Below are 27,721 nucleotides of genomic sequence, written 5' to 3'. Positions count from 1 at the left end.
AAAAACAGAGTGGTATTATTAATAATATATACTAAATTAGTATACCCCAAAAAGTACTACTACGAACTACTTTCGAAGTATACCATAAAAGTCAAAACATACCATATTGTCAGTCAAGGCAAACTATACAAAATGACACACTGTAAAATACTGAAATATATCGGACATAATGAGTATATCCATAAAGTATTACATTCGAGATTACTTTGAATATACCAGATTGTTTGCTAAATTACCTAAAACATATCAAATAAAATACCACAAAAATACTAAATATACTAAATTAATACACCGCAAAAAATACTACTACGAACTACTTTGGAAATATACCATAAAGATCAAAATATACCATATTGGCAGTCAATGCAAACTATACAAAATGACACACTGTAAAATACTGAAATATAGCGGATGCCATATATACCAAATTACTTAAAATATATCAAATAAAATACCGCATAAATACTAAATTATATAAAAGGTATGTCGATGAAGAACTATTTTCGAATATCAGTCAAAGTAAACTATGCCAAAGGGTATACTGCAAAATACTGAAATATACCGGATGCCATATTTAGTATATCGATAATGTATTACATTCAAGATTACATTAAATATACCAGATCGTCTGCCACATACTTAAAACATATAAAATAAATTACCACAAAAATACTAAAATATACCAAAGAGCATATTTGGTATATTGTTAAATTACTGCATTCAAAATATACCATAGAGTTCAATATATACTAGAAGGTTAGCAATTTCCTATCGGGTAGTGGGTATAAAATGAGATTTAAGTTCCATCATTTATCAAGTTATAATAAAATAAAACAAATTTCAAATTAATTTCTATGAATAGCTTTCTCAGTTATTATTCATATAATTTTCATTTCTTTAAGATTTTTAATTGGTTCACTTTTCTGTCTTTATATTCCATCATTATTCATCAACCTGGCTTTGTTCTGTCTGTCGTCTTCTAGGCTAATTGAGTAACTTTTTATGCTGCTTAATCGAGTTGTAGCAACTTGCTGCAAATCTGTGGCACAACAACAAACAACATTGAATTCTATTTTGCCTAATCAATTTAATGAAGCCGCAAATTTTTCATGCTTCAGTTTTCTTTTTTGTTTTGGCGACACCCAAAACAACTTGCCGCAAATTTCACACAGCATATTTTTGCCAAGAGCGGATTAGAAGGGCTGGCGAGAAGAGGGGAAAGGGGAAAGCGTACGCACACTGCATACATAAATCAATTTCAATTAACGTTAATTAAATACGCATCAAGTGGGCATGACCACAGAAGCAACAGCAACAGAAGTAGACAACTCAGAGCAGAGCAGGGACAGCAGCTGGACAAAGTAAAGGGAGGGGGAGAGGAGGGGGAAGAACCGCAGGACCACAGAAACCAACACAAAAAAAAGAAACACCAAACGAAACGAAACGAAACGGATGGGTTCTCAATTTGGGGTTGAATCAAGTGCAGAGTACGAAATTGGGATGCGGATTCAACAACAGCAATAACAAAAGTAAACAAAGAAAGCAACGAAAAAAAAGTGAGTAAATGAGATTTGCAGTTGCTGTTGGTGTTGTTGTTGTTGTTGTTGTTGCGGCTGCCGTGTTGCAGCTTCGTTTTAGTTTTTGGCCGCCGCTCAAAAGTATGCTACACAAATTGAAAATAGCTGCGTGGCAAAGCCAACAACAACAACAAAACGTGCGATGCGATTGCCAGTTTTCCGGCCGGGGTGAATCCCTTTGCCCTCCCATCCCTTGTTGCCCATCCCATCCTCGCTCGTTCCCTTGGAGACATTAGATCTGGGAACTGACTCTGCTTTCGGTTTCTATCTGTTTCTCCGTGTGTGCGTTTGTGCTTTGCGGTTATGCGCTTGGTTTGACAACCATGAGACTAAAGCCAAATAAACAAGCATACAACAACAACAACACTAAAATGAACCTGAAAACATACACAAACACAAAGAGTGTGTGTGTATAGTGGGAGGCCAAGTGAAACCGCAATGATGTGGCTCGGCGACAACGCACGCACCAGACGAACAGACATCTAACATTACATAACATGCACAGCTACTACATCTACAACAACCACAGCAGCAGCAGCAACAACCACAGCAACAGCAACAACAACAACAGCCACAGAGAACAACTCCAACATAATAGTCAAATTCAGCTCACAAAAAGCCACCCTCGAAAAATAACCAAAGGCCTGTAAATGACATTGATATTTTTCTAGTTTGCCAACTACAAAACAGCAAGAAAAATATTGCACAATCAAATGGTGAGCCAATGAACGAAGTCTTAATACTCTTTATGAACAAATAAACATGTTAATATATATACATTTTGTTATTTGCTGCTACCTAAACATGCATACACATATTTATATATATTTCATAAATTAAATAATAAAGAGTTACTGTAGTGAAAATAACATAAACTGATACAATTTTAAAAATAAGTGAATGTTATTCTTAAAGCTATAGATAAGCACTATATTTAGAGCTAAGATTGATTTTAGGAACTTTATCTGTTTTACGATAATTGCAATTATCACAACAGAAAACAAAACAGAACGAAAATTCCAAAACCATTCTTAGCTCTAATTTAAGTACTTATCTAGAGCTATAAAAATAAACTTTTCTTATTTTTAAAATTGTTTCAGTTTATGTTATTTTCAGTCTCGCACAAATTCCGTCATGGAATTACCCATATACCGAAAATAGGCATTGCAATTTATTAAATATTTCTAACTTTATTATATTGTATATTTGAAATAGTTCAAGTAAATTTTGAATATACCTAGCTCATTCTTTTTTAGTAAAATATATTTTATTTTATTCGCGATATAAATTTTTGTGTTTATTTTTTATATTTATATAATTTATTAACTAATGTCCATTTCTTAATTAAGAAACACTAATAATATAATACAAAATAATTTTAAGTAAAGCTGCAATTTAATCGAATATTACGTATACGTAATATATTGTCAATATAGCTCAACCGAAAAACTTTGCAAGCAAGCACAGAATGCCTTGCTTTTGACAAGATTAATGAACTGTTTGCTTTATTACAATCAATATTTTGAGCCACCCGGCAGCCACAAACATAATACGAAAAAGCCTCGCTGCTTTTTCGCCCGTAAATTATAATAATTATATTAATAATGAAATCGCTTTGCAAATGCCAAAATTTTCAAATTTCAAATGCTACACTTTGTTTATAAGTTTGCCAGCTGCTTGGGGGAGTTTTTGTTTCGAAAGTCGCATTCATCTCGAGTTCGCATTGTTTATGAGAGCGACAGAGAAAGAGAGAGAGAGAGAAAGAGAGAGAACTTCTTTATTCCAAGCCAATTTCATTTCTATATTATTATGAATTATATGTATTCATTTTTTTTTTTCGGCTGTATTCTTTAATTTCTTTTTTTTATATAAGTTGGCGTTTTTGAGCCAACTGTAATTATAGTCAACTTTGCATAATTACAAAACTCATTAGAGCCAAAAGTTTTGTTCAGCTTGTGAGAGGGAAGGGGAAGAAGGGGAAGACTTTCTTGTCGACGCACAAGAATAGGCAACGGAAAGTGTGTAAATTGTAATTTGCGACTTTTGGGCTAATTGAAAATGAAATTGAAATTGAAACTGTTTGCTTACCATAGTGGAAGGTGAATTGCGTTACGTTTTTGCGATTGCCATTGCTAAGCGGCAGCTGCTTTGACCTCGATCGATAAGCAAACAGCTGACAAACACCGAACACACATTTAAGTTTTCGAAAATTGAATTTGAATTTCAATTAAGAGTGTGTGTGTGTGCGCAACAACTGGTTGGGGCATGTATAAAATTGTGAATTGGACGCAGTTGTAGCCTGACCAGCAAACAATGTGCCACGTTGTCGATTGCCTACTGATGACCTTCTGCTTCAAGCAGCATCAAACGGATATGCAAACCCTTGCTGATCGTATCGAACAGCAACAACATCAACTGCAAGAACAGCAACAACAGCTACAACAACAATCGGCTGTTATTCACAGTGAGCTACTCAAGCCGCCAAATAATGTTTACGATGATGATGATCGAGTGAAGGAGCCGGAAATGGAAATGCGAATGGAGAATGATGTTGTTGCCAATGCAGAGCGTGGTTCGCATTCGCCAGCACATCTCGAAGAGCTGAGCATCGATGCGGATGTGCATGAAGGCAAGCGGACGAGAGCCGATGACTTGCCACAAGCAGTCACAAGCAGCAGCAGCAACCATGAACGATTTTCGGGCGTGGCCTTTAAAGATGAAATTGAAATCTTTACAGATGTTGAGTTGGGCAACGGAGCGCGTTACTCAGTGCACTAAAAGCAAATGGAGAATCGAGAATGGAGAGAAACTGGAGATGTGGCAATGTGACGCTGCTTGAGTGAGAGATGAGTTTCAGTTACACAGGTGATGGATAAACTCATCAAAATCACGGCTAACGGTTACGGTTACGGGTAACTCAATCGGGCACACGCGCAGTTCAAAGTTCAAAGCTGACTTTGATATGGGCTAGCATTTCACACACAGACACAGACAGAGACACAGATTTTCTATTCGTCATCAATCTGAAACTGTTCTCCACACACATCCATCCGAACTCTAAACCAGGCATTCAGTCAGTCAGTCATTCAGTCAGCCATTTGGCCAACTGTCAGCATTTAACCATGTTACTTTCTCACTCTCTCTCTGTCGTCGTTCGCTGTCATCGCATTTGCATTTGCAAATTGGTAACACAATACGTTGACACCAGCACACAACTCCTCCCCCTTCTCCTCCTCTTCGCTCCGTTCAATCAATCCCTCGCCTGTCGCACTCGATAATCACATAGCAACATCAACAGCAGCAACAGCAGCAACAACAGCAGCAGCTTCTGACAGCACAACAGTATTAAGCATAATTATAATGTTAACGATAAAATATATTGTATGTATATAGTATTTATAATGATCAAAATTATTATAATGAGCAGCATAATTATGGAGTTATCGAGTTCGATTAACATAAGCGCATCATTTGGCATCAAATTATAAAATTAATTGTTTACCAAGCACTCAACAACAGCTGTTGCCATGGGCGACGGTGTTTGCATTCGATATTCAATTCGTTTGAATTTCAAATTCATTTCGAATGAATTCAATTGCCGTCGACGTCGTCTGGCACTTTAAGCTCAATCAACAACAGTTTTCTGTGGCGTCCTCGAAACCAAAACAAAGCCTCAAACAGATTATTGTTTACAGTGTGTGCGTCTATATAAAATATGGCAATACAATCGCCTTGCCACAGTCAACAATTGCAGTTGCCCCAAAGGGGGACGTTTTTTTTTTCTTTGAGGAAATTAATGTAAGCTGCTGTCTATAAATTTTAATAAATGTTTATTAATTGTAGTTTCATAAATTGTTGTTTTGCACTCCCAAGTCTAATCTTTGCCTCATGTGCTCTGAGTGCTGTTGTGGCTGCTGTTGTGCAGAGCCTTTGCAGCAACTGCCTTGCCAGGACATTCAGCTGATGGAATTGCATGCTGAGAAAAAGATCACAATCACTCAGCAGCCAATGCGTAGCAATAGCCCTTATTCTGAACTCAGTCTCGCTGTGCGTCCCTACAGCTGGCCCTGTGAGAACGATGAGAACTACAATGTGGATGATTATGAGACGCGTACGCCAAATATGTGGCGTGCCTGGTGGCTCAAGAGTGCCAGCGAGTAGATGACACTAAGCAAAAAGCGAAAGAACAACAGTTTGAAAGTGCAGCAACTACTAAATTTAGTTATTTTCCACTTGAAGTGGAAACGAATATTACATTATTAAGCAGAGGCAGCTGCTAATGAAAAGCAAAAAGCCAATGCATAACGAACTATGTTAGAAAAAAAGTAGAAAAGCTACAATCGAGTGTGCTCGACTGTGAGAAACCCACTACCTATTGTGAATAAAAGCAAAACAGTGTGGTATTCATTTTAAAATATACCAAATTAATACTACATTCGGAATATACCATAGAGTGCAAAATATACCAAATTATATACCAGATTTTACTACATAAAAAGTATTTCTTAAATATATTTTACAATTTTGATCCGATCGCAACAAAAATTTCAGGAATCATGAATAATTCTGTTATTATTGAATATACCGATTGCGACTCTTTCTTGAAAATGACACTTCCTATTCGATTTAAGTCGATTTGCGGCGTCGGAAGTGGGCGTGGCAAACATTTAAAACAAACGAGGCTGTGGAAAAAAAATTAGAGCTATACCCCTTATAGTCTTCGAGATCTAAGTGTTTAAACGGACGGACAGACAGACAGACAGACGGAAGTGCACTCGGAAGTGTCTCCTTCTGCTTTTTACATACAGTAGGTCACAGCTTATTTCAACCACCACCAACCGACAACTTTGAGTTAGTGTACTGGCCAAACTAAAAGAGGTATTAACTTTATTTAAACGCAGGATTTTAGTTTAATGTTTTAACATACAAGATACCTTTTCATTTATCCTCTAATTTTTTGTTTACTATATAAAATTATTATGAAAAACAAAAAAATGCCAAAAAAAAAAAAGTACCACAGCTTATTTCAACCAGCTGAAAATAACTAAATATAAATATGTTAAACTGTGTATTTAGAATTTCGTATGATCTCCTTCTTGGTTATTAGCTCCTTCCAGACAGTTTGGAACAGATTCCACCAATTTTTTTGTGATATAGGGCCTAATTTTGTCCCATTCTTCCACTAAAGCCGTTTTAAAGTTAGATTTGTTGGAAATTGGCCTTTTTTCCGATGTTCTGGTCCAAAATGGCCCAAAAATTTTTTACAACATTTATTTACTGACATTATAATTTACTGAGCTGATGGTTTCATGACATGACGACAGTTGCACATCAGCCAATCTTGCCTAATTCCTGCCTTAAGCCTAGGGTCATTGTCTTGGTAGAAGCGGAAATCATCCTTAATGCCCAGTTTATCTGCACTTTGGATCAAATTGACCTTCAGTACCTCTAGGTATTGAGTCTAGTCAATGGTCGCGTCAATAAAATTGAGTTTTCCGACTACGGCTGTGGACATACAGGCCCAAACCACGACGCTACCACCGTAATGCGTGACTGTAGGCTTTAAATTTATGTTTTGAAGCCCCGGAATTTGGATTCTGACCGACATATGGAGCTCCAACCAAGTCAAAAATGTTGATTTTGGACTCGTCCACAAATATGATTAAGTTCCAAAAGTTTTTATCCTTTCCCACATGCTCCTTGACAATATTTCATAAATTTTTGGACGGGATAATCCATTCTTTAAAGGAGTTATGACGTCATTTTCCTTCTCAATTGTGGTTCATGGACCCATTTTGTAAAATACGCGTGTCTCTTGAGATCTAAAGCTTAAAATGTCGAAAATCTAACTTCTAAGCATTAAAAATACTATACACAATGCAATAGATCAATAAAGAACCGTTATTTTCCTAGGAAACTGATCTTTGCACAGCAGCAAAGTTGCTGGTTGAAATAAGCTGTGGTACTTTTTTTTTTTGGCATTTTTTTGTTTTTCAATAATTTTATATAGTAAACAAAAAATTAGAGGATAAATGAAAAGGTATCTTGTATGTTAAAACATTAAACTAAAATCCTGCGTTTAAATAAAGTTAATACCTCTTTTAGTTTGGCCAGTACACTAACTCAAAGTTGTCGGTTGGTGGTGGTTGAAATAAGCTGTGACCTACTGTACATATTATGCAGGCACAAAGTCATAATGCTCTTCTACCCTATTGGTAGAAATACAAAAAGTTTCAGTAAATACGTAGCTAACAAGATACAGTTCAAAAGCATAAACAAAGCTACAGATACATTTAGCTCTAAGCTGAAGCTAAATTAAATTGCATTATATAACAGATAGAGCGCTGGGTTATTTGACCAGCAAATACCCTGTAAGTGAATAAAGCATGCAACGAATATAAATGCCAAAAAATACCTTTAGTCAACCAAGTTGACTGTTTGCACAAAGGGCATTCAGTAATGGGTGAAAAATAAAACAAAACGCACAGCAAACAAACTATTTTGCAACTGGCTTTGCTCTCTCTCTCTCTCGCCCCCTTCAAATAGTTTAGCATAAGTTCACAGACACACACACACACACACACACACACACACACGCGGTGTGGCACATGCATTTTTAAAATGAAATTACGCCACGTTTAGTTAACTGTCTGGCCGCAAGACTGACTCTTGGCAACAGGGAGTTGGAATGCGCTTGGTTAAGACTATGTAATAAAAATTTGATTAGCTGCTTGTTTAACTTTAATTAAGTTGATTTCATTGCGCACAAAACTGTGTGCAACATTCTTCAACCACACACACAAACGTACACACACACACACAGAGAATCGGGAGTAAAAAGCAGAGCAAAAAATAAAAGAAGGCAACAAACAAAGTTGAAAAGGTCGACGCCTGGCAGCCAAAGCTCAAATATTTAAACAGTGCTGCACGAGTTTTGTGTATATGCCACACACACTCACACACACACACACACACGCTGAAGTTTTTGGGGACACAACGCTGCGCTCAGCATAGTATTAACATTTTGTTGAGCAAACATCGAGTGTTCAGCAAAACACCCAAACAAGCAGCATAATATTCATGATTATCATTAGCACACACACACACACACATAAACAAACTAAAACTCAAACACTAACACTAACACAGTGGACAGAGAGTGCATTGTGATTTCATGAGATTTGCACGAGCGGTCAACAAGTATCCTGCAGGACTATTGCTGCTGACATTGCCGCTAACATTTGACGCCTGTGCATATCACATATGCAAGCTGAAAGGCAAATGCGCAGAGGGAAGCAGAGAGTTGGAAACGGGGATTGAATTTCGAGTTTAGCCATTTAAATTGACCACACATTTAAAATACTACAATTTTGAGTAGAGCTGCCTTCAACAATTATGGTTATATTATATACATATATATATATATATACTCAAAGTATATAACTTGCTTAGTGAAATACATTTAAGATAAACCAAGCTAATTAGAAGTTTAATAGGAATTCATTTTGAATTCATAAGCACTGGCTGTCGAAAAAACTATTGATATATAAGGGAATAAGGGGGTATAAGGGAATTATAACAAAACAATACAGCAATGTCCATCTATCCATATTAACCAGTAGAACTCAGAAACTATAAAAAATAAATATGCTGCTGGTTGATGGTTGATAATTAATTTTATTTAGTATTTTATGGTATATTTTAAGAGTGGTAGTATATCGATATACGAAACATAGATGATTGTGACTCTTAAGTATATATTTCGGTGTATTAATTTGGTATATTTTAATTATATTACCGCACTATTTAAAAGACAGAAATAATTATACCTGATACCCATAGGATAGGAAGGTACTATAACGAAACAATATAACAATGTCCATATGAACTCATTGAACTCAGAAACTATACAAAAATATAGACGAAATTTCATGCTATGGTTGACAATTTAGTATATTTTCATATTCTATGGCATATTTTAAATGTGGTAGACTGTCGATATTCGATTCATGGCTTTCATTGTTTTTTAGAAAATTTCCAGTATATTAATTTGGTATATTTTAGCTATAATATCACGCTATTTAGGTTTTATAAAAAATTATGAACAATAAAAGTAAGAGAAATAACTTTTACCATAATTTCATATGGCGAGGGCCTTTGTATTCTATGCTGTTGTTGACAATCTGTAATTTATGCATATTTAATGATATACATATATGTTTTAGTATATACTGAAACGTATATTTCAGTTTAAGTACGTCATAATATACTGAAACGTATATTTAGCATATATACGATATAATATACTGAAAAGTATATTTGGAATATGTACTAGATAATATACTGAAACGTAAATTTGAGTTTAAGTACGTAATAATATACTGAATCGTATATTTAGTATATCCACGAATCACTATATTATACTGAAAAGTATCTATGTTATAATATACTCAAACGTATATTTGGAATTTATACGATATAATATACTGAAAAGTATATTTGGAATATGTACTATATAATATACTGAAACGTAAATTTGAGTTTAAGTACGTAATAATATGCTGAATTGTATATTTAGTATATCCACGTATCACTATATTATACTGAAAAGTAAATTTGGTATATCTATGTTATAATATACTCAAACGTATATTTGGAATATATACGATATAATATACTGAAAAGTATATTTGAAATATATATACTATATAATATACTGAAACGTATATTTGGAATATATACTATATAATATACTGAATCGTATATTTCGAATATATATACTATATAATATACTGAAACGTATATTTCAGTTTAAGTCCGTAATAATATGCTGAATCGTATATTTAGTATATCCACGTATCACTATATTATACTGAAAAGTAAATTTGGTATATCTAAGTTATAATATACTCAAACGTATATTTGGAATATATACTATATAATATACTGAAACGTATATTTGGAATGTATATACTATATAATATACTGAAACGTAAATTTGGTATATTGGTATATATATATATAACATACCCCATAGTCGAACACACTCGACTGAAGCTTTCTTACTTGTTTCTTTGCTTGATGAGCAATAAAAAGCATAATTCAATACACACACACGCATAGAGCCATCTCGCTTTCCTCCCACCCCCTCTCGCCCTTTCTCTGTGATCTCTTTTGGGAGTTGGCAACATCTTGAGAGCGCTGTGTGGCATGCCATTAAAGAACGTTGATGCCTTGATGCCTTGCCACTTAGCCAAACGCTGCGCATATTATCGATGTGGCCATAATGCGAGACAACTTGCGGCGCACAAGTTAAACTCTGTTGTTGTTTCGCCCTCCTCCCACTTTCTTTCTACTACAGTTGTTGTTGTTGTTCTTGCTGCTGCTGCTGCGTTAGCCATTAAAAACTTTCCGGCAATGCCATTAAAATAAAAATCGAGAGCGTGTTAAATGATTTACAAAAGCAGAAGCAGAAGCAGCAACGAAGCCAAAAACAATTTCAATGCTTGAGACTCAAAGTTGCGTTGTGGGTTTATCGCATTGGCATAATGTGTTTCAGGTTATATCCCCCTAACATCGTCGTTGTATTTTATTTTATGCGGCTTTTGCGACAAGCTAAAGCTTTTCGCTGCACCCAGTTTTTTTCTTCTTTTTTTTACTGTACTTTATGGCTTTTATGAGTTTTCAATAAGTTTTTCTTGCGCACAATGTCGCCTCTTCATGTCTTCAAGTCTTTGCAAGTTTTGCCCCAGCAATTCAATTGATGATGTCCCATGTATATGGCAATTCGATATGTCTACAGTTTCATATCAATTACTTGACCTTTGGCTATGGCAAATGCCTTGTTAAGCATTGCAATTCAGATTTAAATGGCATGAATATGAGTACTCAAGAAAGTTGAACTTTCTACAACACACAACAGAATAATCAATTTTATTTTTATTTACCCGTTGAGTTCATCTTAGAATTTAACAAAGTAGTAGAAATATTCAATAAATATTTAGGGTAAAAATTAAGTTACGATTTCAATTCAAATTTAAATGGATAGTAAAGTATATTGAACTTTGTATTAATTCATTTTTTATTTACCTATTTAGTCGTTTATTTCTTACATCTAAAAACTAAACTCTAAGTTGCAAATAATGTCAATAGAGTTTATATTTTAATACCAATTTAAATGAATAGTAAAGTATCTTTAACTTTGTAGTGTGCAAATCACAATTGTATGTTGTTTATTTCTTAGTTCTAAAAATTGAATACCAAGTTGCATATAACAATAGATAAATAAATATTTGCAATACTCTCAGTTCAGTGAACTTTGAGCGGACAAATGATATCATAGATACATGATATAGTTTCAGCTATAAACACTTGGCATTTTTATCGCAGTTTCAACTTTATCTGATTGCCTGTCAAAGCCTTTGACTTTGACTTTGACTCTGACTCTGAAATTGATACGCTGCCTGAGGAGAGTTTTCCCTTACGTCTGCTATTCAATTACGCACTCACTCAAATAGAAGAGGGTGCATAGAGCGAAAGGGGGAGAGGAGATTTTCCTGGTCAACTTAATGCAACTAATCGCCTACCATTAACCGCCAATGACACTTTTATGCCACTTTAATAAACTTGAGATATACACAAGTGACACCAAGGGGTGGCTTCAGGGTAAGCGCATGTGTGTGTGTGTGTGCGAGAGGGGGAAGGTGGGTGGCAAGGGGGTTCAAGGATACGTGTGACAGACGCTTGTCCAAGCATCACAAAACTTTCGGCACGTTGCGGCAATGTCTTAAGCGAGAACATTCTGTCTCTCCCCTTGCCGCCAAACTTTAACCTCTCTCAATTGTCTCTCCCTGGAGTTGGGACAACTTGTTCCTTGTTCTCGATGCTGTTGTTGTTGTTGTTTCAGCTGTGCCGCAGCACTTGAGAAAGGGGGCGTGCCACTCCACTTATATCAATAATAATTCCTATTTGTAATAAAGCCAAAGCAAAAGGGCGGCCTTTTGAGGTGGGGGGATTAACAGTAGAAAGGAGTTGCATACTATATACATACGTATGTATATATCCTATATCTGTATGTGTGCAATAAGCAGCAAGTGAATTGCATAAATAAACATCAATTCAATTCGCACACACACGCTGCGAGTGTTGCCCCATATCCATATCCAAAGTAAATTGATACAAATTGTTCAATAATCACGCCATTGCATTTTATTTTTGTTGCGCCAGCAATGACAACAAATATAGCAGAAACAATGGCACGTGTGGTTTAATGGCAACAACAACGCATTCGTATATATACACATACACATATATATTTTGTTCTTTCTCTCTCTCTCTTTGTGTGTGTGTGTTTGTGGACAACTTACCAAAGTGCTGTGCATTAGCCTGGCGGCAATTTCATTTGTTATTAATAGCACATGGTCACACTGAACCAACAGCAGAACACACACAACGACAAAGTTTAACGACAGCACTGGCAAAAGATGCGAGAGCAAGCGAGATGGCCAAAGGGTCGTAATGAGTGGTCAAGCACTATGCATTTAATTGGGGCTCTCGGTAAGTCCTTGTAATGCGCTCCTTCCCTTCACCCCTCCATGCGTTCTACAAACAGCACACAGCAGCGGACAGCACAATCCCAATTCATTTATTAAAAATTCAACAACAATTTTAACAAGCCTTCTGTTGATTTCAAATAAATACTTGATAAGGCGCAGATAGTTCTTAATGCTTTCAAATTGCAACAAAAACACACACATGGCAATTTTGATACCTGCTATCCATAGGGTAGAAGGGTATTATAACTTTACACCTGTGTGAAACAGGCTGAAGTTATTTAAGATATAATTTTTGGATATAGGAGAAAATGTCTCTTACTATGAGTCTGAGTTGATTTGACTACCAACCTGGTATATTTTTTTTACTCTATGGCATATTTTGAATGCAGTATTATATCAATATACCAAATAAAATCGTTGACATGTTTTAGTATATTTTCGGTTAATTAATTTGGCATATTTTAAAATTAATACCGCACTATTTTGCTCATATTCAAAATCAGTAACGAGTAACTCAAAGTCGAGGACACTATATTAATTATATCAATATTAAGCTGAAGCGAAAGATCAAATTGTTTGCATTTGTGTGCTTATATTATTAGATAAATTGAAAACACTTCTTATCATATTTCAAGTGCAAAAAGTTGGCTGAGTTTTTGGCAATCGTATAAAATAAGATATTCTTTCAATTGTTAAATAAACTTTGCTATACACTTAATTTAAAATTGTAACTATTTCTTTCATATTCCTCTAATTAATTTAATACTTAGTTCAATTTAGAAATAAGTCATCCCTAAGTACTGATTTTATGTGGTTCTAAATGTCATTATTTGAGCAACTATATTACATACATAAATGGTCAAAGGAAAAATAAGATGACTTTTTGATGATTCTTAGAAATATATTATTACAGTATTGCACAAATTCTTCAGCATTTAAAATATTTAAAGCGAATTGAACGTTGGTTAAATTTTATAGAATATCAATCCCAAATATTTAATTTTTATTTGCTTAAGTAATAAACTATTTTCAAACATTTTCAGACCATTTCTAGAAATATATTATTACAATTTTATGCAAAATTGCAAATTTTTCATTTTAAAATTAAATTATTTGTGAACTATTTCAACAATTATCTCAGTAAGAAAGTTTGCGATTCATTGAAATACATTATTATAATTTCGTATAAATTAAAATTGATGTTTTGTATGATTTATTTATGTGGGACTGCAGCTCTTTCCTTAATATTGCGTAAATGTTTTTGCCACACTTTGTTGCCCCACTTTTAATCAATGTAAAAACACTTGATAAATGAGCGTTTGATTGAATGAAGTTCGCATTGCGGTTCATCTGCGGCTCATTGTTTCAATCGATTTGAAGTATTTGCCTTTTGCCTAGGCTTTAGCCTTCCCCCTTCGACTCCCTTTCCCACTCCCTGCCTTGTCGATCCGCCCATTCGATGTTATTTATCATGTGGCAATGTTGTAATGCATTTTGTAATCGATACAAAGCAATCACAACGAATTGAAGCCCAACCTTACGACCATACGCAAGGCGGCACGTGACCAATCAGCCTTCGATATGGGGTAACCGTAACCGGGTGGAGGGGGGTGGGGTGGTGCCACGCCCTGCTTGGCACAAATTAATGGTACGCTGCGAAAGGCAGGCAAGAATCGTGAAGTCTGGCAACCACGTAGCACACTCACAGCAACAAGAACGAGAAATGTGATCAGCGAACGCATAAATGCAATCACAAAATAATTCAAAGTTAATTTCGAAGCGAGCAAATGAACAATGCCATAGAATAGGTCATAAAGTTTTTAAAGGTTAACTAAGGCTGCATAACACAAATATAGAAGAAACTTAAAAAAAAAACATAACTAACTAAACTAAAAGTCAGTATATATGTATACATAAATAAAATTGATATTCTCTAATTTAGAATGATAAGCACACAAAGGCAGGATGAAACAAGTGAAAAAGCTACTGTCAAGTGTGCTCGACTGTGAGACACTTGCTATCAATTTGGAATAAAAGCAAAATAGTGCGGTATTAATTTAAAAATATACCAAATGAATGCACCCCAAAAATACTAAAACATACCGACGACTTTATTTGGTATATTGCTAAAATACTATATAAACAAGTAAGAAAGTTACAGTCGAGTGTGCTCGACTGTGAGATACCCGCTATCCATTTGGAATAAAAGCAAAATAGTGCGGTATTAATTTAAAAATATACCAAATTAATGTACCGCAAAAATACTGAAACATACCAGCGACTTTATTTAGTATATTGCTAAAATACTGCATTCAAAATATACCGCAGAAATAAAAATATACTAGATTGTCAATTAAAACAACTAAATATACCAAATTAATATGCTGTAATAATAGTACAATATACCACAGGCCTTATTTGGTATATTGTTATAATACTACAATAAAATAATAATACACAGAGTGCAAAATATACCAGATTGTCAGCAAAAGCTACTAAGACCGGTAATGAAAAGGTGTTTTTCCCCATACAAAATTATTTCTTAAATTTTGTATATTACGCTTATTTTTTAATATTTCTTGATTGAAAGAAATATAGGAAACTGTCTATATTTAACTTGCAACAGCTTTCAATTAAGTAATAGCAGCTTTTGCCACAAATTTATATTCTAGAAAAACCACGACAAATAAAAAATGTATATAAAAAACAAATGCAAAACTCACAAATCAAGAGAATAAAGAAATACTATACATATTTCTTTAAATACTACAAAATGTACATAACACATAATATAAATACTAAAGCCACATTAAAGTTGTTTACCTAAGACGAATAATTCTATAAAACAGGAATTGAATTGAAGCAAATATAAAGCAGGAAAATTGAACTAAAAATTTAACAAAATATATGATATAGAAGTAAGAAGTCGAATATATATAAAATAACATTTAATTTAATATTAAATGGAAAATCAGAATAAATTAATACTTTTGGATATTTATTTCATCGTTTCAAATGCGAGTATTACAAAAAATTAAAATAAAAAACATATATATATATTATTTTTCTGTTGTTTTTCCAGAAGTGACAAGGGCTATAAAATAGGAATTATATTTAAACAAATAAACAATTTATTTGAAATACGAATTTCAAAATTGTCATAATATAACATTTCATTTAATATTAAAGTTAGAATTTGAAATGCAAAATACACAAATATTTTAAGTACAAATGCAAAAATGTGTTTTACACGATGTCATTTAGCACTATAAAATATTTAATGTAAAAATGCAAATGTAATAATAAATACTGTAGCCACGTTTGATGCCACATCAAAGTGTGTGTGTGTTGTTTTTTTGTACCGACATAAACAGTCAATAAAATACTTTTTCACATGTGATGAAATTACGCTGCATACAATTTGCGATTGAAATTTATTCAGCAGCCGAGAGAAAAATTGTTGCAAAATCAAATAAAGTGTTTTTCTGCTGACTTTTAAGTAATTTGCCAGAGAAGCATCGCGACTCGACGCTGTGTGTCAATGTGAATGTGTCACAACTGAATGGCCCAATAAAATGCGTATTCAAATGCCAAAAAGTAGGCTACAATTTTGTGCCAGCTCGGCAGAAGCGACAACGCGAAGTGGAGAGTGAGAGAGAGAGGGAAGCGCGTGCTTTTGACTGATAAGAAGTGACAGGCTGCCCCTCTGCCCCTCTTCCCCGCTGTCCCACTGCCCCACAACAACAGTGCCTGGCACATTTCCATTGATTTTTTCCGTGCTGCCATCGTTGTTGTTATTCTCGGTTTTGTGCTGAGCGTGCAACGACGACGACAACGACAACGACGACGACGACGACTGACAGCGACTAATCAGCGGCGTAAATAATGCATAAGGGAAATATAAGTGGTGGCAAATGGAAAGTATGCTACATAAATTGGAGCAGCAACAGCAGCAGCAGTTGATGTTTATTTATTTTCGTACTTTTTTCGTTCACTTTTTGCCTTTGGCAGCAGTTTAATAACATTTGGCTCAAGCACTTGGCCAACTTTTGAGAGCTACAGCTGTATTAATTTGTTGGCATTAGCGAGAGACAAGCATAGCAAAGTGATAGGGAAGGCAGCTGCAATCGTATTGAAACTTTAATGACTTTATGCGCCAGTTGCAACGACGCGTCGTTGCTAAGTTGCAACAGCAACAGCAACTTGCAGCTAGCAACTTGGCAAAACTTGACCAAAGCCAAGTTTGCAACTAGTTCCCTTCATTTCCTATAGTCCAGACAATTAAGTGTGCAACTTTTGCGCACAATTGTACTTTAAACTTTGCCACCTTGCCACGCCCACTTGGCATGAGGATGATGATGCTCTTACAGCGAATTCTATTGCTGCCGCTGCGTTGCTGCTGCAACACGTTGAACAGATTCAATTAATTAACTGTCAATATTCTAGGAAGCTGCACGCCCTGCACCACACCACACCACATCGCACAACATTTGCCCACATTTGCCAGCGCTTCGCTTCGCTTTGCTTGCTAAATAATTAATGAAAAGACAAATTGCTGTTGGCACAGCAGCAGCAGCAACAGCAGCAATAGCAACAGCAACCAACAACACACGCTCAATCCCGAGCTCAATCTTTATGCTGCTCACTTTTCATTTGCTATTGCTGCTTTGATTTTTCCAATCCATGCATTTCCATTACTTCGCTTACTTTGCTCTTTCCCCTCTCCTCAGCTACTTTAATCGTATACCTTATTTATTTATTTTTTGCGCTGGTTTTCTTACGCTTTTCATTTGTTCACAGATTGCGCTTCATTAATTTCATTACTAATTGCCTGCCACATAAGCACAGACGAAGGGGGATTCGTGTGGTGCCAAGTGATTTGTCAACGCCTGCAGTTAAAAGCATAAATATTCTTCAATGTGGTATTTCCTGTATTTTATTCATTATTCATTTTAAAATGTACAAAACTATTTATTTGTTCTTTTATGAGATTTAGGAGATATTTTTCATAGTTTAAGTTCAATTAAAAATTAAAATTAATGGATTATAAAAGGCAAACTCAAAATGTCATAGCTAAATGCATTATGTTATTTATAGAAACCGTCTAAATATATAGGATTAGCTTTTAACTATGATTAGGGAACATTTATTTCCAGTTTATTTTAATACCCGCTACCTATAGGATACAATGGTATTGTAACTTTGTGACCTCAGGAAATGTATTTAACAGGTATAACGAGGTAACTCCAATCCCATATAGTATATATATTCTTAATCAGCGCCTATAGCTGCGACGATTTTGCCATGTTCATCTGTCCGTCCGTCCGTATGTTTGAACACCTAGATCTCACAGACTATAAGATATAGAGCTATAATTTTGTATTGACAGCACTTGTTATGTTTGCACGCATATCAAGTTTTTTCACATTTTTGTCACGCCCACCGCCACCGCAAATCGATAAAAATAAAATATCAAGCGCAATCTTACAGCTTTAGGTTTTTGAAACAATAATAACTAGAATATTTACGAAGCCCGAAAATTTATTAACGATGAGATACAAAATGTAAAACTTATTTAAGCAATGCATTTGTAGGGACAAAAACGCTGACTGCAATCGGAAATTAGGTGGTTGACAATCTGGTATATTTTTTACTCTATGCAATATTTTGAATGTCTTCAACAGATTTTAGTATTTTTATACCCGCTACCCATAGGGTAGAAGGGTATTATAACTTTGTGCCGGCAGGAAATGTATGTAACAGGTAGAAAAAGGCATCTCCGACCCCATAAAGTATATATATTCTTGATCAGCGTCAACAGCCGAGACGATCTAGCGATGTCCGTCTGTCCGTCTGTCCGTATGAACACCTAGATCTCAGAGACTATAAGAGATAGAGCTATAATTTTTTTTCGACAGCATTTGTTATGTTTGCACGCAGATCAAGTTTGCTTCAAATTTTTGCCACGCCCACTTCCGCCCCCGCAAATCAAAAAAATCGAATAACAAGCGTAATTTTAAAGCTGAAGTTGCGAATTTTTCGAATTATATACAATAATGATTCCTGAAAATTTGGTTGCGATCAGATAAAAATTGTGGAAGTAATTAAAGAAATACTTTTGTATGGGCAAAAACTCCTACTTACTAGGGGTCTTAGTTGCTTTGGCTAACAATCTGGTATATTGTGCCGTCTATGGTATATTTTGAATGCGGTACTTTATCGATATACCAAATATACTATTTGGTATATTTTTAGTACTTTTGCAGTATAATCGGTATATTTTGAGAAAAAATACCGCAAAATATATTTCTTTTATTCAAAATGGTAGCGGGTCGAGTACACTCGACTGTAGCTTTCTTACTTGTTGTGGTCTATTTCTGTGGCATATTTTATATCAATATACAAATTATAAACTTTTATTTAGTATTTTTCGGTATATTATTTGATATATTATATAAATAGCACCTCATTGCTTTGCTTTTATTCAAATTAGGTCAGTCAATTTTTTTTAATAAAAACAATTTAATTTAATGGAATTATTTTATTATTAAGCTGAAGAAATTGCAAATTCTTAAATTCGTTTTTTTACAACTTAATTATATTGTAAATAGGTATTTTTGCTATTTTACTAGAGAAATTTTGGTTGCGATCGAGTAAATCTCATATAAGCTTTTCAAAAAATAATTGAATATAGTAAAAAATGGAATTCTGCCCTCGGTTGTAATTGCTTTGGAATTTATTTTTTTCTATAGTATTTTTTGAATATAGTAGTTTATCGATACACCAAATTATACATACATGTTGGTATTTGTCAGTATTTTTTATATTATTATTTGAAATCATATAAATCATACGCACTGTTTAGCAAGTACTTCGCAGTCCAGTTCATTCAACTTATTTATTTATTATAATTACCTGTAAATAAAAAAAGAAATATATTAGAGTTAAATGTGTTAATGCAACAAAGAAACAATACATTGCATTCTTCCAGTTAAAATTGATATTACAAGTACTTCAATTCGCTTTTAAATGTTTATTATAAATGAACAATAATATAAGTAAATAACTCGAAAGAATTTATGAGGCAAGTCAACAAAATTCTTCATTGCTTGCATTGAAATCCATATAACAAGCATTTCTATTAACTTTGCCTTGAGGTTTATTCTCAGACATTTTGCACACTCGCCGCATGATCATTTGGCAGATCAATTCGTGGCATTAGGCCAATTTTAAATGCAAATCTGTGTGAATGCTCTCGCACCTTCTCGCTGAACTGGGTCGAAGAAGAAGAAGCAGCAGCGTTGATTTAACATGCAAATGTGGTAGAGCTTTCACAGCTTTGCCGTTGGGCTCGGCACCCAATGCATAAATCATGGATAGCCTGCCAAGGAGCTCACACACACACACACACACACACACGCAGAGGAAAACAAAAAGCAAATAAAAGAAAATATAATAATAAAAGGGTTGCACAAGTGGCAGCTTTCGCTTTCGGTTCGCTTCGTTCTCACTCTCTCTCTCTATCTCTCTATCTCTCTCGCTGTCATGCGAGATGCTTTGATGGGATTTCGGTTGCGCAGATTTGCGCGAATTGTTGTTGTTCGGGTTGTTGTTGTTGTAGCTGGTGTTGCAATCGATAGGCGGCGAGGCGACGCTGCTTTTATGCCGGCACTTTTGGCCTTAGCACGTTCAGCATTTGCGCGCCACAAAGTATGCTATGCTTATTTATTATTTACACGAGTGAAACGTGTATGAAAGCAAAAGAGCTGCTAAAAACCTGAACTGGGAGGACTTTGTCCAACAACAACAACAGCAACAGAGATGGAGATGAGGCAGCAACTTCAACAACAACAACAACAACAGCAACTCGTGTGTGTTTGTGGTTGATTTGATTGCTTTATGCACCCAGTGAGTGGCCGGATGAATTTCAAATGAGCCGCTGCCGCTTCAACTTTGTCTGCCACACGTTGTGGCTGGCGTCCAGCTATTGGACTTCTCTCTCTCTCTTTCTTCTCGTTGCAAAAAGGTGCCAAATAATACCGAAGAAAAAAATGGCCATATGAAAAAGGTTTAAAAATGTTAAGATACGGCCACAGCGCAGTCATTAGAGAGCTCTGCCCTCCGCTTGCCACGTTTTATGTGGCATGGCTATATCTAACGTGTTGCACACGTTTCGCCTGCCAGTCAAGCAATGTGCGAGTGTGTGTGTGTTTCAATGGAGATGGAGATGGAAATGCGAATAAACATGAGAATGGCACTAGAGAGTTTTGGAGAGAGAGACTTGGAAAAAAGTTGAAGCTGGGTGAAGCGAATTCTTTGACTGTTGTTCACTCCCCTCGCTCTCTCTCTCTCTCTCTCTCTCCACCCACTCTCTCTCTACTCTTCTTCTCTTCTCTTTCTTTGCCGGGTCAGTGTTCACACGTCTTTGTGCAAGGCTTTGGACAATCGTGTCGACTACGTTAAACTCGCCCCGCAGCTTTTTAGGGACAAGCAGCAGGCAAGAAGTCAGCACTGGCTACAAAAAGAGGGACACAGAGGGACGAAGAGGGGGAAGGAGAGGAAGACGGAGAAGACTGCCTGATGCTCCTTGCTGGCTATGGTTTTGTATCTGTGTGTGTGTGGTGTTGGTGTTCCCACAGTAATTTGAAATTCATGCGCTTCGTATGTGGAATAAATTCAAGATTTTGATTTGCTGCTACGTGTGGCAGCTTCTTATTCCAGCTCTGCCTCTTGCCACGCATCTGTTTGACTGTGTGTGTATGTGTGTGTGTGTGCAATTGAAGGTGTGAAATCGTACATAAAGGATAATAAAAGTGAAAAGCGTGAGTGTGTCTGTGCGTGTTTTTTACCCCAGACGCATTGCTCCGCTTAAAGCTGCATATAACATACATATACATATGTATGTATGATAACATGAAAAACCTCGCTTCGAAATTGTTTAATAATTTTCCTCTTGTGCCGCCGGGCCATGTCTCTTTGGCCAAGCTGTTGATGGCCCTAATTGTATGCATTTGGCAAACTGGGCTAAATAGTTGACACAGCTCTTTCATTATGTCAAGCAGAGAACTGAGAACTTGCACTAAAGTCACAGTAAATGAATTATAAATGCTATTTTTAAGCACTTACATGATGTGTGCAAATGTTTATAGTCAGTGCTTCAAATTTGCCACACGCTCTTGTTTCATTTATTTTGAATGCATCATATAACTGAGAATATATTTAACTTATTTAGTTTGAATTATTTTAGGTTAAGGAATCACAAGCAACTTTTTGCTCATTATTTATGAAACATTACAATTATGTTTAAATACTGCAAAAATACCTTTAAAAGTTGTAACAAATCTTTTGCTTATATTTCATTGACGTAGTAAAATATTTATTACATTTTTAAACTCCATCTCTAACTGGAACTATAATACATAATCTCATTTTCATTACATCATCATTACACAAATATTATATTAACATTGCATTAACATTATATTAACATTACAACAATAACACATTAACATTACTTTTGGTTTTTTATGTTAACGTATACTTAATATTTAACTAAACTTTATTAAGTTTTTATATTTCGTTATCATTGCAATAATATTTGAAGTTATTTTCGAATGGAAGCACAAAGTCATTGTTTTATTTTTTTAGTATTTTTACTTACGTACTTACTTACTTAATATGAATATAATACTGTTTGTGGTTTTTACGCCTTTCTTTAACATATACTATCTCATAATCCTAAAAACAACGTTTACTTAAAAAAAATTTACATCAACGATTTAGTATTTCTTTTGACTTTCTTTTATTAACGTATACTTAATATTAAACAAACTTTGTTTGTAGCTACTGTTGTTATATTTAAGTAACTTTTATGATTTTTTTTTGTGTATATATATTTCGAAAATTCTTGTATTTATGTTTGCTTGCTTTTCCATCACGGTTTCTTGTCGTCTACTTAATACAGCTTAACAGAATTTGCAGCAAGTCAAAATCAGACACTCTACAAGCTTCGCTTAACTAATTTTTAAGCAGGCCTCAAGCTTCTCAGTTGCTTCCCCCATTTCCAGCTAGAATTTTACAAAACATGTGTGCGTAAATTTCATTGGCTTTGTGCGCGTATTTCAGCTATTCGAAATGTAATTTATGGCATTTAACGCCGCCCCAAAAGCACACTAGCGATGCCAACAATTTGCCTCATTGTCGCCGCTTCGATAGCGTCTTCCCCTCGTTCTCCCCTCGTTCTCCTTGCCACACTTTGGCTTTAGTTCATTTCCATGCAGCAAAGCTCCATGACGCAGTTGTTTGCAATGGGCTTTTGTCGATGTCACAGTCGACTCTTGTTTTCAGATTTTTCAAATGATGCCGAAAAGTAGGCAACAACGACACACACACACACACAAACACACGCGCTTAACACACACACACACACAGAAGTATTTATGTACATAGACACACTCACACAACAAGCAAATAAACACGCGCGAATATTACGAGCTGCTTGACTGCTGACTTTGCTCTTTCTCCACCTCAGTCTCCATTTGTTGTTCTCATGCTTTCTCTCACTCTCTCTCTCTCTCGCTCGCTTTCTTCTACACTGTGGCTGTTATCTATATCTTGCGCTGTCTTCGCACGGCAGCTGTGCGTTTATTTTTGGCATCGCGGCGCGTCTCTCTCTCTCTCTCTCTCTCTCTCTCCCTCTAAGCTTGCAACGGCGGCTGCCGCAGCATTCAGCAGGAGGAATACATGTCAATGACTTTACAGAAAGCGGAAACTCATAAAGATAAGTGTTGACATGGCTGCCAACTTGGCTAGGCTCCGCACCTTCTCTCTCCCCTCTCCCTCTCTCTTTATCCTTGCTTGCCACAACCCTCTGCACATCCCTTTTGCTGTCCCTACGCCGCCCTCTAAGTGGCAACTGTCGTCTCGAATTTGTGTCATTCCACTGTGCGTCTCACACTACTAACTCACGGTTCTCGCCAACTCTCTCTCTCACTCTCTCACTCTCTCTCTCTCTCTCTCTCGCTCTGCGTATGTATTTGTTTAAATGTGCTTGCACAACAGCCGAGCAGCAGTTATTTGAGTAGACAAAAATTGGTTGAAAATTAAGCGACGCAAATGTCTTTAAAACTGCTTTAAACAAGTAAGAAATCTAAAGTCGAATATGCTCGACTGTGAGATACCCATTTTAAATTCAACCATATTCTAAAACTTTTTCGAAAAATATACTCAACTATGCCGAAAGGTAAAAATGGTATATAATATAAATTTATACATTCAAAATAAACGACAGATTGCAAAAATTGCCTAAAAAAAACACTAAAATATACCAAATACTATATTTAGTGTATTTGGAATTTTCATACTTTCAAAATATACCATAGAATACTAAATACACTAAATTGTCAGCCAAATCCCGATTGCCATACATAAAAGGATCAAAAAATCAAAAATGGAAAGTATAAACAATGAAATTTAACTATTCTTGTTTCTGCTTAAAACTCGATTTTTTTTTATTTTTGTTTTAAAACAAACTCCTACTTACAGCTTAAATTGTTATGCTACACTTTCAAGGCCATTCGAAGTAAATAATTCGCTTCATACAACAAGTATTTTGAGTGATTATCAAAAAAAGTCTGAATTAAAAGTAGACAATAATATAGCATAAAAAAAGATATAAAAGCAAAAAAAGACAAACCTAAATGCTTGGTAAAGTCTTGTTATAACAACTGCAATTATTTGCTCAAGCTGCACATTCAAATTTCACAAATTGCTGTATTACGTTACGTATACGTAATGTGAGTAGTCAGTGAAAAGACAAAGCACACTTTGGACAACAATATCGAGCAAATGCTTGTTATTGAAACTGCAGTTATTGCTTTTGAATTTGCAATGTAAACCGGTATTAAACAAAGTGTTGTACACGCTGAGGTATACGTAATATAAGAAGACTTTTTGTACACACACTTAAAGCGCATGGAGTTCATGACTTGGTAAATTGGCAAACGCTTTTAAGCTGGCGCAACACTCAAATTCTCCGACATAAACTATGTGAAATATGATGCGAGATGAAGGCCAGGCCACAATTAATGGTAATAACGATGCTACACACATGAAAGAGAGAGGGAGATGTATATTATTATTATTGCCAAAGCTATGCAATTAAGGCCGTATATACATAGATGCTTTATATGCATGACCCAAGCCAAACCACAAGGCGCCAATTGGCAGCAGAGGCGAGCGACAGCATTGAGCTCTATTGTTGTCGGGCTGAGCAAAAGCCAAAGCGAAAGCCAAAGCGAAAGCCGAAGCCAAAGCAAGAGTCTAATTAATGGTATCGCATTTCATGCATCACTGCTAATTGTTATCGATAAATAATGCAATGTCAGGCAGTCGGCAGTCGACTGTTGCCATTTTCTTTGGCTGCTATTCTTGTCACATTTCCTATAATTCAATTTATCGGGCATGCAACAAATTGCGGCCATTGAGGGGCAGCCACTTTTGCGTGCCTGCATATAAATCTCCAATGGCAATCAAAGGCTTATTAATGGCCACATGCGGAACGGAAATGCTCAAAACGCAAACGATAATGAAAACGGAAATGACCAAACGCATGTGTGTGAGTGAGCGGGGCAAATTGAAACTGTTTTATTCCAGCTATTCCAGCTAAATACGTCGTTTCAACTAGCTGTAAATTGTAAATTGACCAGTTTAACGCTCATAAAAAAACGATTGTGGCAAAGTGACATTTTAATGGATTGATTAAGCAAGTTAATGCAAGTCAAAATCGATTCAACAAACTTATAGTTACTGTCTTTATTGGAGAGCTACTTTACTTTGATTGCATTGAAAGTAATATCGAAAAATAATAATAACAAATATGACTTCATTACAAAATGTTACAGAATTTTAAATTTATCATGACAATTTACCCATTATACCTTTTCGATAAGAAGAAATAGAACAAATTTATATAAACTACAGAAAACTGCTTTAGGTATATTAATATAATAGTACATTTAAAATATAATTAATCTACTTTAATAACAAATTCTTAAAATGCCAAATACTCGATTACAAAAATGTTACAAAAATCTGTAATTCATCGAAATTTCTTTAGATTTTGCCTCGCTTTTATTCTTCGTTGCAGTCTAAGAGAGAAGGTTTCTATTTAAGAAATACTTATCATAATCACTATTTAGTGACAAACATACAACTGAATAACTAAATGCGCAAATTTTACTAATAAAATAAAGATAAAAACAAAAATAAAAGAAAACTTTTGATTATCTTATACTTATAGGACTTTTGGTCTTAAAACTATAAGATGTGTTACTATTATTATTAAGAACTTGGGTCTATTAAATGTTCTTGAAATCAAAATGTGTTTTCAAACTTTAAAATTTTTATGTTCTGCACTGACTTAATACTAACATTAACATTTTGATTAAAGAACCTTTTTGCAGTGTAATAAATAAAATATATATGTATATAGTACATCTTGATTACAAAAGTGATATTAAAAGCATATCTTGTGGATTACATTTGTTGTTTGGCAATCAAAAAAATCTTTTGTATTTAAAGCTGCGTAACATGGGGCGAATGATTAATATGCTGTATGTGTGTGTGTGTGTGTGCGGGAACCTTTCGCCGCATACATCAAATGCCACGAGGCTATTAAAACTCATTATAAAGTCATGTTAAATGAGGGTTTTGGCAGCACGGCAGCATTAATTAAAACTGAAACTGAAACTGAAAAATAAAATGCACATCATAAGCCGCTGCCTCAAGCGATGCCCAAAAACTCGCCACACAACGCAGTCGACTTAAAAAACGAAAACAAAAATATAAAGTCAAACAAAAACTAACAGTGAAAAAAAAAAACAACAGAGACGTGGCAGAAACAAAAAGGAGACTGTCCAAAATAATTACGAGAGGCGAAAAAAGCGCTGCTGTGATTTTTTTTTTCGGTGCTGTCCGAGTGAAGCACCAACAAAACAAAACAAAAGCAAAGCCAAAAGGCATAACAAAGATTTATGCCTTGTCCAAAGGTGGAAGCATAAATTTAATGCGCCCCGAAAATGTAGGCAACAGCCAAACAGTCAAACAGCTAGCCAAAAAAAAATAAAAACAGAAAGAAGAAGCCAAAACAACAACAAAAACAACAATTGGCAAAGCCACAGCGAAAGTATTAAAGCAAAAAGTTTATCCCGGAGAAAAACTCTCGCCGTTGCTTTTTCGGCTAAAACTTTTCAATGTTGTTGCGATTGTTGTTTCCGCCGACGTTGTTGTTGTTGTTGCTGTTGTTGTTGTTGCGGTTGCATGATACGGAAATTTTTGTGGCTCGCAAACTTTTCGTGGCCAGCACACACACACATACACAGATACAAAAACCCACACACACTTAGACAGAAACAGAAACAGAGTTGCATTGAGCACAAAGAGTATTTAGCCGTAAGTGGTAATAATTACGAATCTCACTGAATTCACTCTGCGATGCTTTAAAGTAACAACACAGCCAACTGTGCTCCTCGTTTACAGTTACTTACACACAACACACATTCGCACACACGCACAGTTGAGCGAGTTAAT

The 27,721-nt window shown here is 35.3% G+C and overlaps 2 protein-coding genes across 3 annotated transcripts in view; one reads left to right on the top strand and one right to left on the bottom strand.

Annotated features, from left to right (window-relative positions):
• Nucleotides 1–27,721, bottom strand: part of LOC117578040 (uncharacterized protein CG43867) — a 177,778-nt gene that overhangs the window by 80,952 nt on the left and 69,105 nt on the right.
• On the top strand, nucleotides 3,881–6,148 carry LOC127565640 (uncharacterized). Of its 2 annotated transcripts, none has more exons than XM_052005131.1 (2): nucleotides 3,881–5,375; nucleotides 5,451–6,148. In XM_052005131.1, exon 1 carries the CDS (start codon nucleotides 3,891–3,893, stop codon nucleotides 4,353–4,355), a length of 465 nt encoding a protein of 154 aa, XP_051861091.1. In that variant the 5' UTR covers nucleotides 3,881–3,890; the 3' UTR covers nucleotides 4,356–5,375; nucleotides 5,451–6,148. The 2 variants fall into 2 exon arrangements, with proteins under 2 accessions (XP_051861091.1, XP_051861086.1); XM_052005126.1 differs by having other exon boundaries at nucleotides 5,451–6,142.

Source organism: Drosophila albomicans, chromosome X, assembly GCF_009650485.2.
Source record: "Drosophila albomicans strain 15112-1751.03 chromosome X, ASM965048v2, whole genome shotgun sequence".
Taxonomy (NCBI): domain Eukaryota; kingdom Metazoa; phylum Arthropoda; class Insecta; order Diptera; family Drosophilidae; genus Drosophila; species Drosophila albomicans.
This window is presented reverse-complemented; position numbering and strand designations above follow the sequence as displayed.